General features: G+C 44.1%; 1 protein-coding gene and 1 pseudogene across 3 annotated transcripts in view; both read left to right on the top strand.

Moving 5' to 3' along the window:
- Positions 1-4,485, top strand: part of LSM14A (LSM14A mRNA processing body assembly factor) — a 59,808-nt gene extending 55,323 nt beyond the window's left edge. Inside the window, exons 10-11 of one of the 2 annotated variants that reach the window (XM_003281275.4) lie at positions 1,626-1,682; positions 2,575-4,485. In XM_003281275.4, the coding sequence (XP_003281323.2) occupies positions 1,626-1,649 (24 nt within the window). In that variant the 3' untranslated portion in view covers positions 1,650-1,682; positions 2,575-4,485. The remainder of the gene's footprint in view (positions 1-1,625; positions 1,683-2,574) is intronic. The other variant, XM_003281274.4, reaches the window with a different exon arrangement.
- Positions 4,486-12,373: 7,888 nt separating this feature from the next.
- Positions 12,374-12,863, top strand: LOC100582144 (annotated as a pseudogene). The gene has a single exon (XR_001114118.2). The product of XR_001114118.2 is annotated as a 60S ribosomal protein L34 pseudogene (transcript).
- The last annotated feature ends 1,311 nt before the right edge of the window (positions 12,864-14,174 follow it).

Below are 14,174 nucleotides of genomic sequence, written 5' to 3'. Positions count from 1 at the left end.
AGATAAGAACCTCTTGGCTTTAGTGAATATGTATTCTACTTTTCTTCCCACCACAGCACTCAGCTCAACATGGAGCCATAGTGGGCTTGAAGTAATTGCTTATCATGTTGATGAGGAATTTGCCACTCCAGCCTTCAGTGAGGCCAAAGGTCTGTCAGTGTAGCTAGCCCTTGATTGTTCATTCCAGAGTTGAATAATCCTTTCATCTGCCACTAGAGCCCCGAACCCAGCAGCCCTACACCTCCTAAATCATAAAATCATTTCACCTGGCACCTTTAAAGGTAGAAAATGGTGAGTGATCACTGTCACATAAAGGAGATTTACCACTGAAGATTAAACTCGTATCTGAAACATCTAACACTTCCTCCCAGAGATAGACATGGATGACATTTTCCGCAGCCTTCATGAAATGAGTTGGCTTTATTTTTTGTGCTATATTAGCAGGAGTCATTGTGGTTTGGGGGTAAGCATAAACGAGCTTGGTTGTTTAATGAAAACATGGGTAAAGATAAAATCATCAAGTTTTAGAATCCTTAAAAGAATCAGCCAAACTAGAATCTCTCCGCTACCACACTCACATTAGATGATAAGGAAACTAAGGACCCCAAGAAGTTAATTGTCATGATTGAGGTACAAGCTAACAAATCCAAAACTCACTCTCTTGACTTGTGGCCTGATTTTCCTTAAGAGTAATGTTGTAAATATAGGCCAGTGCAATGGTTTACATGTGTAATACCAGCACTTTGGGAGGCCAGGGCAGGATTGCTTAAGCCCAGGAATTCAAGGTCAGCATGGGCAACATAAGGAGTCCCTATCTCTATAACAAAGTTTAAAAATTAGCTGGAGTGGTGGCACATGCCTGTAGTCCCAGCTACTCAGGAGGCTAAGGCGGGAGGATCACTTGAACCTGAGAGGTCAAAGCTGCAATGAGCCATGATCGCACCACTGCACTCCAGCCTGGGTGACAGAGCGAGACCTGTCTCAAAAAAAAAAAAGAAAAGAAAGAAATAATAACCTTGGCCGGGCGCGGTGGCTCACGCTTGTAATCCCAGCACTTTGGGAGGCCGAGGCGGGCGGATCACGAGGTCAGGAGATCGAGACCACGGTGAAACCCCGTCTCTACTAAAAATACAAAAAATTAGCCGGGCGTGGTGGCGGGCGCCTGTAGTCCCAGCTACTCGGAGAGGCTGAGGCAGGAGAAAGGCGTGAACCCGGGAGGTGGAGCTTGCAGTGAGCCAAGATTGCGCCACTGCACTCCAGCCTGGGTGACAGAGCGAGACTCCGTCTCAAAAAAAAAAAAAAAAAAAAAAAAAAAAGAATAACCTTATGGTAAGTTTGGTTGCATGGTGTTCCCCACCCCCATTCTTTTTTGAGATGAGAATGGAGATCAGGACTAGCAATAATAATGTAACCAGCTCCTGTTTTACATGCTGCTGTCAGGGAGGTTAAGCCACCATGGTGGGTTATAAAGATCCCATCTGTGTTTCCTCAGATGGGGTCCAAAGACAACAAGGTGTCTGAATGACTCAGCATAATGCTCTCTCTCCTCTCCCCCTTTCATTTTCTCCTCTCTCTCCTGTCTCCCTGTCTTTTTTTTTTTTTTTTTTTTTTTTTTTACCTTTCAGAAAACCACAGCTTTTGGACCCTAAAAGGTCTGGATTGATCGTACTGCTTTCTGAAAGGTAAAAAAAACAAATACTTTGGGAGGTGTGAAGGTTGGCTTTGTGGGGGACAGCAGGTTCATCTTTTAGCTCATTGCTGTCAACTTATGCCATACCATATGTATTTCAATTTAATAACAGGGTGCAAATGTTTTGGTGTTCACAGATGAAGTTAAGTCTCACCTAGGAAATGTCTGTTTCTAACAGTTGGGGTGAGAATCAGCAGTAAAAACCAGGTATATGGTAGCAGCTGGTCTAGAGGAAAATAAAAGCCCTTGGCTCCAACCCTTTGTACGGGCCTTTAGTTTAGGGTCAGTCTTGCTGGAAATCTTGAGATTTGTATTGCTTTCTCACTGGTTACTTTTTAAAAATTCCCCAGTCAGCCTTCCACTTTTCAGAACTTATTTCAGATTTAAGAGTTATCCTTGTAAAATTGATTTTTAAACCATTGTTTCCTCCTGGCATGAAATTTTGGAGAGAAATGTTATACTGACTATTTTATTGCTTAGTAAAGACATCAAAGACTTGGGGATTTTATGAAACTTGCTTCAAAGTATGTTGACAGTTGTATTTGATGAGTTTGACTACTGAGTTGAGGGTTTAAGTCCTATCACTGCTTTTAAAAAATTATTAGGGAGAACAACCAAAGATGAGGAAGTATTTTGGGGTGGGGTTCACCACTGCTGGAAGTAGTCCAGTCCACTACTGACTGGAAGATGCAGTCAACAATGAGGTACTACTGAGTATGGAAATTATAAAAAGAGTTTCGTGAAAATCAGTGAGACAGGTTTTTCTATGAAAGTAAAAGGGAGGGAGTATATTTAAAGATAATTTAAAATAAACTTGAGTAAAGTAAAAAGAAATAATACACCAGTAATTTGGAACATGAGCTAAATTTTTTTTTCTTTTTTAGAAAGACAACAAAGTTGCTGCATAGTCTACAAACAAGCCTCTGAAAATAGGTGAATTTCTAGCTCTTCATGGTCCTGAACATTGATTTCAGTCTTTGCGAAGAACGAAGAAGTGAATTCGCTGTACATTTGTCACCAGCACTGGGTTTTTGTTTTTTGTTTGTTTTTCCGCTTAATTTCAAAAATAAAATGCAGTTACTTTTGGGGGTGGAAGGCTCATCTTAAAACATGAGCATTAAATATATTTGGAATAGCAGAAGGTTAAGTAATTTCTTATGTATAGTTAAACTAAAGCAGTACTTCAGTGGGACTTACAAGTATTTTTTCATCACTGAAAGGTTTTTTCTTTTTATCACTAAATTGTATTTGGCAATTGCAAGTTGCCTGCAGATAGGGCCGTGATACTGTGTTTTGAGCCACAGAAGGTTGTGTGTGTGCGTGCGTGCGCGTGTGTGTGTGTGTGTATCTTTTTCCTCCTTTCTTTTGGGGAATCCTGTAATATGAGGTAGCTTATTTCGTCAATTAATTAGGGTGCTGGATGGTAGAGAATTTTGTCAGTCAACTATGTACACACAGTAAATACTGTTTCTTAGGCAAAGGTAACTTTTTTATATAGTTGTAAAATTCCATTATATTCCATTGCCAAAGAAACATTAAGAACTTTGTATAGCTGTATAAAAAGCAACTAATTTTTTAAAGAATAAACATTTTAAAGTCAGCAAACATACTGTGTCCTTGCAGAAGTTGATGTGCTGAGCAGCAGCATTATGGGTGGGTCTTTTTTTCTTAGTTTTCCAGGCTTAACATGTTTGATTTTGTTTTTTAATGTTTAGAACATAAATGAAGATTTGATCCATTCTTTCATTATCTAAAAAGGATTAATTATTCATGCTCATTGTAAGAACTTCATTTTGTAGCAAATGGCATATCACAGGATCTGTCCAGATAATCGATATTTTCAGTATACAAATGTAAATAATCACAGATGAGAATGTACTTAGCTGTATTTTCAAATAAGTAATCTTCCCCCTCTTTTTTAGGACTTTAAAACTAGGCATCAATGAACCTGTTTTTCCTATTATGCCTGGAATTTAGTCATGATACCTTGACTCATTCCATCATATTTCAAGAGGATTCAGAGTGCTAGAAATTACTTTGGTAGCCTATAACACACGGCAACACTGGTCCTTGGGCCTATGACCCACAGATGACTCAGTATAGAGTTCATTGCTAATTATAAATTACTAGTGAATCTTTTTGATATTTTAAGCTCTAGTGGGAAAAATCTGGCCACTTTTGTGTTTTTATGAAGGCCATGGAATAAAAGGATCCAAAGATTTAAATATTTTTATCTAATATTTTGATTGTTTTATTAACTTTCTCCTTAAAACATTCAGTAGTGATAAAGATATAGAAACTGCACTGTAGGAGAATTGGAATATTTAAGGCTGGTTGACATTTTTTATTTTAATTTTATATCTTTTGTATAGCTCTACAAGGCAGTGTTTTGTAATTTGGTTTCATTATGAAGATCCAGTACTTGGCAGCCATAGTTTAGATAATATTGTTTAGTGCTGTTTGCTTGCATGTTAACAACAAAACCTTTTAGAGGACCCACAAATCATGATATTGAACACATTTCTGAGGCATTCAGAGCATCAAAGCAAGTACCATGGCAATACATGTGTAGACTGTTTGAGTTGTCCCAGGCCAATTTCAAGAAAGAAAACTGTAAATACTAGTTCTACTTGCTCTGAAATTATGAGTTCATGCGTTTTCCCAGCCCTCCAAATCACTGACTGGGGCGTTTTGTGCCCCAACAATAACTGGCAGCATGGCATACCTGCAGTACACCTTACAATATTAAAGCAAAGTTTTTATTCTAAAACAGAATAAAACTATTCAATAAAAAATGCTCGTCAAAGTTCTTTCTCTTTAAATAGTAACATTCTGTTTCAGTAGGAACATAGTGAAAGGCATCTTTTAAATGGAAGAGCGAAATTATGATAATGTTTGTATTCCCTGTAATAACTATAAATTTTACTTTATTTCTAAGATTGAGTTATTATTGCAGATGTTTAGGGAAAGCCAAAAGCCCCTTTCTTCCCCTCCTGATTGTAAATAAAATACTTCTGAGATCAGATCCGTGACATGAGGAGATTAAGCCAACCAGGCACAGGCCAAGCTGGAAACAGCAGCCAGAACACACTCCCTGTGGGCAGACACATGAAGAAGATGCAGAATCTGTCTATTAGAACAGTTCGCTCCAAAAGCTGGGCTTCATGTGATGGTAGGGCAAGAGGTCGGGAATGGTAGTGCAGCACAGTGGCTCTCTGTGGGATTGACCTGACATCCTAGGAGCACAGTCATCTGTTGCTTAATAATAGCGACATGTTCTTATTTTTAAATAGCAATGAGGTCTCACTTCGTTGCCCAGGCTGGTCTCTAACTCATGGGCTCAAATGATCCTCCCATCTTGGCCTCCCAAAGTGCTAGATTACAGACATGAGCCACCATGCCCGGCCATGACACATTCTGAGAAATGTGTTAAGCAGTGTCATCATTGTGTGAGCATCAGAGAGTGCACTACACAAACCAAGATGGTATGGCCTACTCCACACCTAGGCTATATGGTGTAGCCTGTTGCTCCTCGGCTACAAACCTGTACGGCATGTTACTGTACTGAATACTGTAGGCAGTCATAACACGGGGGTAAGTATTTCTGTATTTAAAACATATCTAAACATAGAAAAAGTATAGTAAAAATAGGGTATCATAAACTTTGGGACCACCATTGTATACGCAGTCCATCGTTGACCAAAACATCATTAAGTGGTGCGTGAGTACTGAGGAATGTGAGGGGATGTGTTTTGGTTGTCACAATCACTGGGGATCATCACTGGTATTTAAAAGTAAGGGCCCGGATGGTAAATGTCCTATGCGGTGCCACACAATAAATTATCCAACCCAAAGTGCAGCAGTGCCCCTCTACTCCGAGAAACACTGGCTAAAGTCCCTCCACATGGAAAGACAGTAAGTGGGAAATGATTTCCTGCCAACTTGAAAAAAACAATTTACTACTTAGGAAATTGTCCGCATGGGAGTATTAATATAAAGGGAACTTACTTCCCATAGCACTGTCAGCATTGTGGAAACATCACATAGGAGTTAGGGCTTCATCCTGTTCTCTGTCAGTGCTTCACAAGTCTCATCAGAATCTACCGAGGAGGAGGCCGGGCGCGGTGGCTCACGCTTGTAATCCCAGCACTTTGGGAGGCCGAGGCGGGCGGATCCCGAGGTCAGGAGATCGAGACCACGGTGAAACCCCGTCTCTACTAAAAATACAAAAAATTAGCCGGGCATGGTGGCGGACGCCTGTAGTCCCGGCTACTCGGAGAGGCTGAGGCAGGAGAATGGCGTGAACCCGGGAGGCGGAGCTTGCAGTGAGCCGAGATCGCGCCACTGCACTCCAGCCTGGGTGACAGAGCGAGACTCTGTCTCAAAAAAAAAAAAAAAAAAAACTACCGAGGAGCATTTTTAAGTACAGATTCCCAGGCCCAGAGAGTCTGATTCTGAAGTTCCCTAGTACAACAGAACCTAACCTTTTTGGCACCAGTGACTGGTTTCACCAAAGACAGTTTTTCCACAGACGAGCAGGGGGTATGGTTTTGGGGTGATTCAAGTACATTATTGTGCACTTTATTTATATTATTACATTGTAATACATAGTGAAATAATTATACAATTCACCATCATGTAGAATCAATGGGAGGCCTGAGCTTGTTTTCCTGCAACTAGATGGTCCCATTTGGGGGTGATGGGAGACAGTGACAGATCATCGGGCATGATCAGTGAGTACGCAGCCTAGATCCCTCGGATGCACAGTTCACGATAGGGTTCCCAATCCTATGAGAATCTAATGCAGCTGCTGATGTGACAGGAGGTGGAGCTCGGACGGTAATGCTCACTGTCAGCCAGCCTCTCACCCACTGTGCGGGCTGGTTCCTAACAGATCGCGGACCACGACCGGTCTGCCGCCCAGGGATCAGGGACCCCTGCTCTGGTAGGTCCTAGGAATCTTATTGATCCCACAGGTCGTTGTGATTAGTTAGGTTTGGGAAGATGGCTGTACAACACCAAAGCTGGTTCCTGCTTTGGGGGTGTTGATACATTTTCCACAGTAGGATTATCTTAGCATTTTTCCCATCCTTCCAAACCCTGTATATCCAGATTGTGACTGAGGCATGAAGAGAGGGACGGGACTAAGTGGAAAGGAGGGAACAGTTTTGCAGGATGGAATCGGGAAATCAAGAGGTTGAGACTCAAGTTTCCTCCAGAGTTTGGGTGCTTTGAGTACTGAGTTTTATTTAGTTTTTATTCCTGGCATAGGGTTTGTGTTCCTTCTATCTCTTAATTTTACATGCCAGTTGTCCCTGCCTCTGTGGGTTCTCTGTCCATCAGAGAAGCCGCTCCTTCTGCAGGGCCCCTCTGTCACAGCATGGCTATGAGAAGCAACTTCTTTTCCTGAGAAGGGTTACTTAGGCCATCTGATCACATCTGGATTCAGTGTGTTGCAGGATCCCCCTGCCCTGTTAGTTCAGAGATTTAAGCTGTTTTACATAGTAAAGGTGGGGAGAGTGTCATGGTATAAAGTAATCGAGGTGAATGGTCTCTTCTGTAGGAGCGCAGGTGTCACCAATTTGCTTTAGTTTACCTGTCCCGACTGGTTTTGGGGGTTTTTTTGAGACACAGTCTCACTCTATCACCCATTCTGGAGTGCAGTGGCCCGATCTTAGCTCACTGCAACCTCTGCCTCCCAGGTTCAAGTGATTCTCTCCCCTCAGCCCCCCGAGTAGCTGGGATTACAGGCGTGTGCCCCCACACCCAGCTAATTTTTGTATTTTTAGTAGAGATGGGATTTCACCATGTTGGCCAGGCTGGTCTCGAACTCCTCACCTCAGGTGATCCACCTGCCTCGGCCTCCTGAAGTGCTGGGATTACAGGTGTGAGCCACTGTGCTTGGCCTGTTCTGTTTTTAAAAGATAACAAGTATTAGGCTGAGCGCGGTGGCTCACGCCTGTAATCCCAGCACTTTGGTAGGCCGAGGCAGGCGGATCACGAGGTCAAGAGATCGAGACCATCCTGACCAACATGGTGAAACACCATCTCTACTAAAAATACAAAAAATTTAGCCTAGCATGGTGGCAGGCGCCTGTAATCCCAGCTACTTGGGAGGCTGAGGCAGGAGAATTGCTTGAACCCAGGAGGCGGAGATTGCAGTGAGCTGAGATTGCGCCACTGCACTCCAGCCTGGGCAAAAATAGCAACACTCCATCTCAAAAAAAAAAGATAACACGTATTATTAGTAAAATTGAAATCAAACTTAGGGAAGTATCGTAGTACCATTAATCTGTCAATCTGAAGATGCTAAAAGGAGATTTGCTTAGCAGGCTGCCTTGGCTTCTCCCAAGATGGGGAGACAGACAACTTCTTGGAAGCAGTGTCCTCCAAACAGAAATTGGTCAAGGAAGGGAAGCGGGAGAGAGAGCTTTGACTAGCAGAGGCTTGGAAGCCAGCCAGCCAGCAGCCAACAGCACATGTGTGCATTGGGAAGCTAGTGGTCCAGGGACCAGGCACTGCTCCTGTGGGATCCATCCCAGCCCTCTAAGGAGCGGCGCAAAGGTTCTTATCCTATTTATCGGAGCCAGTGTCCAGAAAAGGAAGCTTGTGGTTTGAGACATTGTGTAAATCTGGTTCCAAGAGCACGAGGTAGGACTCTGAATCCGATGTGGTTTCTGTTCTCGGTGATGGTGCAGAGCTGTGAGCCAGTGGTAGGGTGTCCTTTAAATTCCAGCTCAGTACACTAGTTAATGAACGTGGCTGACTGATAAAAATGTTTTCAGGTTTAGCTCATGAACATATCAACATAGACCTAAATATAATTCCAATTCATCATAAATGTTGATTTTTTGAGGAAATGCTTTAGAACGTACTGATGCCCATGTTGTGGTTATAAGGAAACAAAGCAGCTCTGTGAGGCCAAAGCATATTTCAGTTCAATAGTAAGGCTTTCTTAGAAAGAATGACTCATAGTCACTCAGAGTTGAGTCTCACAGAAGCAACAGAGAGCAGACAGCAAGGAACGCAGGGCCCAGAAGGTCCAGCCTTTCCCTCCAGGCTGAAGGGTTAGGGAAGATCGCCAACCTTAAAGGGGGTGTGAGAGGCCTGGGCCCAGGTGAGATTGTACTGAATTCCAGTAAACTGTACAGTCATTCCAGGACAGAGGACAGGAACATGTTTACTAGGTGTCTGGAGTGCACCTCTATCATCCTCATACGCACTTAATCCAGATAATCCTGGGATGCCGGCCTCACGCAGGATTGTTGATGAGAATGCAAATCCCAACATTGCAATTCAGGATTTTGCTTGTGCTGAAAGCATTTTGTCAATGTTTTCTTTTGGGGTTAGCTGGGTGACAGTTCTCCCTTGCTGTATTCCCAGTACTTAATAGCGTTTCTTTGACTCAAAGTGGATATGTGGAACATTGCAGACTGCAATTTATAACATAGAATTAGGTATATATTTTCATTATAAAAGTAATACATGTAAAAAGAATGCAGGCTTCTTGTCTGATTGGGTGTTATTTTTAAAAAGTAACAAAGAATGCAGGCAGTGTAGATTATTTTTGTTTTTTAAAGGAAAGAGAAGAAAAAATTCTCTAATCCCACCACCCAGAGCTGACCATGTTAACACTATTTGGGTGTATATTCTGTCTGGCATTGTTCTGTACAGGCATATGCTCTTCAGCAAAAATGGAGTTGGCCGGACGCAGTGGCTCAGCCTGTAATCCCAGCACTTTGGGAAGCTGAGGCAGGCAGATCACTTGAGGTCAGGAGTTCCAGACCAGCCTGGCCAACATGATGAAGCCCCATCCCCATCTCTACTAAATACAAAAATTATTAGCCAGGCGTGGTGGCGGGTTCCTGTAATCCCAGCTACTTGGGAGGCTGAGGCAGGAGAATTTCTTGAACCCAGGAGGCGGAGGTTGCAGTGAGCCAAGATTGCGCCATTGCACTCCAGCCTGAGTGATGAGCGAAACTCCATCTCCAAAAAAAAGAAAAAAGAAAAGAAAAGAAAAGTCGATGGGCACAGTGGCTCACGCCTGTAATCCCAGCACTTTGGGAGGCCAAGGCAGGAGGATTGCTTGAGCCCAGGAGGTTGAGGTTGCAGTAAGCCATGACCACACCACTGCACTACAGCCTGGGTGACAGAGTCTAAAAAAAAATTCCACATTTCTAAGTGGGAAAATCTGAAGGCCTTGATCTGCTGCCAAAGGTCATTGGCTGTGTCTTTTGAAACATTTTTATTACGAAAGTGTCATGTGGTTATAGGAAATGAGCTGCTTCAGCCCGGCACAGTGGCTTATACCTGTAATCCCAGCACTTTTGGAGGCCGAGGCAGGCGGATCACCTGAGGTTGGGAATTCGAGACCAGCCTGACCAACATGGAGAAACCCCATCTCTACTAAAAATACAAAATTAGCCGGGTGTGGTGGTGCATGCCTGTTATCCCAGCTACTCAGGAGGCTGAGGCAGGAGAATCGCTTGAACCCAAGAGGTGGAGGGTGCGGTGAGCCGAGGTCACTCCATTGCACTCCAGTCTCGGCAACAAGAGTGAAACTCCATCCCAAAAAAAAAGGAAATGAGCTGCTTCAAACAGGTCCTCACTAAAGATCAATGACTGGCATTGCCTGAGCAACATAGGGAGACCTTGTTTCTACAAGTTATTTATTTATTTATTTAGAGTCAGAGTCTCGCTCTGTCGGCCAGGCTGGAGTGCAGTGGCGCGATCTTGGCTCACTGCAAGCTCCGCCTCCCGGGTTCACACCATTCTCCTGCCTCAGCCTCCCGGCAGCTGGGACTACAGGCGCCCGCCACCATGCCTGGCTAATTTTTTTTATTTTTAATGGAGACGGGGTTTCACAGTGTTAGCCAGGATGGTCTCGATCTCCTGACCTCAGGATCCGCCCTCCTCAGCCTCCCAAAGTGCTGGGATTACAGGCGTGAGCCAGCACACCCAGCCTATACAAGTAATTTTTTAAAAATTAGCTGGGCGTGGTGGTGCGTGCCTGTAGTCGCAGCTACTTGGGAGGCTGAAGCAGGAGGATCACTTGAGCCCAAGAGGTTGAGGTTGCAGTTGCAGTAAGCCATGACCACACCACTGCACTCCAGCCTGGGCAACAGAGCAAGACCCTGTCTCCAAAAGAAAAAAAGAAAAGTACACATCATAATTACCTATGTAACCAGCACCCAGATTATAAATCAGATTATTAACAGCACCCCAGAAACCCACCAAGCTCCCTTCCAGTAGTCCCCATTCCTTCAAGGCTAACTACAGTCCTGACTTCTGACACCATAGATTGCCTTTGGTGTTTTTTCTTTATATAAATGGAATTATACAGTATATCCTCTTGTGTTTGGCCTCTTTACTCAGCATTGTGTTTGTGGGATTCATCTCTCTTGTTGCATTTGGCTGCAGACTGTTCATTTTCATTGCAGTATAATATTCCATTGTGTTAATAGACCACAGTTGCTTCTTTCTACTGTTGATGCCACATTTGGGTGGTTTCTAGCTTCTGGCTATTAAAATAATGCTGGTACTGTTTTTTCCTTTGGGAGAGAAGCCAGAACTAGAATGGATGAGAGGAATGCTGACCTAGCCCTCTTGAGGACTTGGAGCATGGTGAACCATATGGTAGTGCCCTGCTTGTCACTAACCATAAAGTAGCAGAAAACCCTGATGTACGGTAGACATAGATGTAGATAATGGTATATATTAGAGCAGATCCAGAGTTAATCCTCCGTGTGCCTAGCCTCTGTCCCCTAAGGACACTGCTCCCCCATTGCCCTTACTGGCAGCAGTGGAATATTTCTTGCCCTACAAAACTGTGTTCAGGATGTGGATGCAGTCTCCTTGCTTCCCTGCTGATAAAAACCCCAGTGAGGTTCATGTGATCCTCTCACTCTCCTGGTGATGACCATTGAATGACCTGATCTCTGCCCATCATATCGTGAGAAGTCTGATACCCGTCTTCCTCTTCCTCTCCTGTTCTATTCAAAGTGACTTCAGCTGTTGTGTGATCTACCCATCTGTATTGGGGGTCCCCAGGGTAATCGCATGCATGGCTATGATATATTACAGTGACAGGATACAAAGCAAAATTCACAAAGGGAAAAGATGCGTGGGCAATGTCTGGAGGAAACCAGGCTCAAACTTACAATGGGGACTCAGAAAGCGGAGCCTCACAGGATGTGCTTAACTTCTTCTCCAGCAGGGAGTTGCAACAACATGCGTGGGATATTGTCTACCAGGGAAGCTTCAGACTTAGTTGCCCAGGGTTTTTACTGGGGGCTGATTATGCAGACACCCTCTGCGTGGCACATGCCAAAATTCCAGGCTCCCAGAAGTAAAGCACAAGTAAACCACACTGTTTACAACAGTCTGGTACAGTCTGGATACAGTGCACCACTCTTACCAGTTCTGGGAATGGTGGGAACCCTCCTGAAATCCAGATGTCAGGCAAGAGCCAAACTTATAAGCAGACCTTGTAAATGACAGCGGTCAAACCTGCTTCGTCAACTCCTCTGCACACTTGCCCACACCCTGGCTTCCATCCTTGTCCTGTGACCTTTTCCTGTTGTCCCCTCCTACCCAAAGCTGTGGACACACCTGAACCTTGTCCATCAACCTCAACTGCAACACCTCCAAATCACAGACTTAAGATACCCCACCCTTTGACCTTCCAGCTGTCTTGCTCAAGAAACAGCTAAGAAAAATAAAAAATAAAAAAATTGCTCTTCCGGGGACGTTGTCTGCAGGCACTCAGAATGGTCCAGCATTTGACATACCGACGTAGGCTTTCCTGCAATACAGCCTCTAACAAAACTAGGCTGTCCGGAACCCCTGGTAATAGAATTGTTTACCTTTACACCAAGAAGGTTGGGAAAGCACCAAAATCTGCATGTGGTGTGTGCCCAGGCAGACTTCGAGGGGTTCGTGCTGTAAGACCTAAAGTTCTTATGAGATTGTCCAAAACAAAGAAACATGTCAGCAGGGCCTATGGTGGTTCCATGTGTACTAAATGTGTTCGTGACAGGATCAAGCGTGCTTTCATTATCGAGGAGCACAAAATCGTTGTGAAAGTGTTGAAGGCACAAGCACAGAGTCAGAAAGCTAAATAAAAAAAATGAAACTTTTTTGAGTAATAAAAATGAAAAGACTTGCTGTAAAAGAAAAAAAAAAAATTTAGGCCGGGCGCGGTGGCTAATGCCCATCCTCTCAGCACTGGGAGGCCAAGGCGGGCAGATCACGAGGTCAGGAGAACGAGACCATCCTGACCAACATGGTGAAACCCCTGTCTGTACTAAAAATAACAAAAATTAGCTGGGCATGGTGGTGCGTGCCTGTAATCCCAGCTACTTGGGAGGCTGAGGCAGGAGAATCGCTTGAACCCTGGAGGCAGATGTTGCAGTGAGCTGAGATCACGCCACTGCACTCCAGCCTGGCAACACAGTGAGACTCTCTCTCAAAAAAAAAAAAAAAAAAATTAAAAAGCAGTGACCTAACCCATTCCCTTCCTTAATAACTGTTTTTAGCCTGGTGCAGAACTCCAGGTCCAGAATCTTTATACTTTCTCCGGCTTCATTAGTTCCCTCTTGCTTTCCCCGCCGCCATCTCCAACCAGTCTAAACTCCATGACTCACTCTTCATTTATCTTGCAAACACCCTAAACTCCTTTGCTTCTCTTTTGAGAAGCTCCTGCCTAGAGAAACTTCAACCCTTAAAAGCATCCATTCATCCACATTGTCAATGTCTTCACCCAGGGGGTTGAGTCCTGAGGACAAGAATCACAGTTGAGCAAATTAATGCCACTGTAATGCCGATTACTACCCTCAACCTTGGCCCTCAACTTTGCCATCAAAACCAGGTATATTTCTGTAATCACTGTGCCCCTAACTTTGCATCAAAACCAGTATATTTCTGTAATCATCTCTCTGCAGTCAGCAAGTGGTCTTGCCATCTATTTCAAAGACAGCTGGTGGCTGTTGAATGAAAACAGTTTCAGAGGCTTACCACACTCTAAACCAGCCTCATCTGCATCCCAGGCCCTATTAAAAGGAGGAAGGGGTTGGGTGCAGTGGCCCATGCCTGTAATCCCAACACTTCAGGAGGCTGAGGTGGTAGGATTGGATTGCTTGAGGCCAGGAGTTGGAGACCAGCCTGGGCAACATAGCGAGACCTCATCTCTACAAAAAATTTAAAAATTAACTGGGCTTGGTGGCGCATACCTGTAGTCCCAGCTTCTTGGGAGGTTGAGGTCAGAGGATCACTTGAACCCCAGAGGCTGAGGCTGCAGTGAGCTAGCTATGATTGCCGGGGCAGGTAAATCGCTTGAGCCCAGGAGTTTGAGATCAGTCGGGGCAACACAGTGAGACCCCGTCTCTAACCAAAAAAGATAAAGGAGATTATCCTGGGGATCCTATACCTCCCACTCCTGTTTAACTGTCAGGATTCCTGAAGTGAAGGGAGACTTCACTTCTCA

The sequence above is a fragment of the Nomascus leucogenys genome, chromosome 10 (assembly GCF_006542625.1).
Source record: "Nomascus leucogenys isolate Asia chromosome 10, Asia_NLE_v1, whole genome shotgun sequence".
NCBI lineage: Eukaryota > Metazoa > Chordata > Mammalia > Primates > Hylobatidae > Nomascus > Nomascus leucogenys.
The sequence above is the reverse complement of the archived record's forward strand: the minus strand, read 5'-3'. Positions and strand labels throughout refer to the sequence as shown.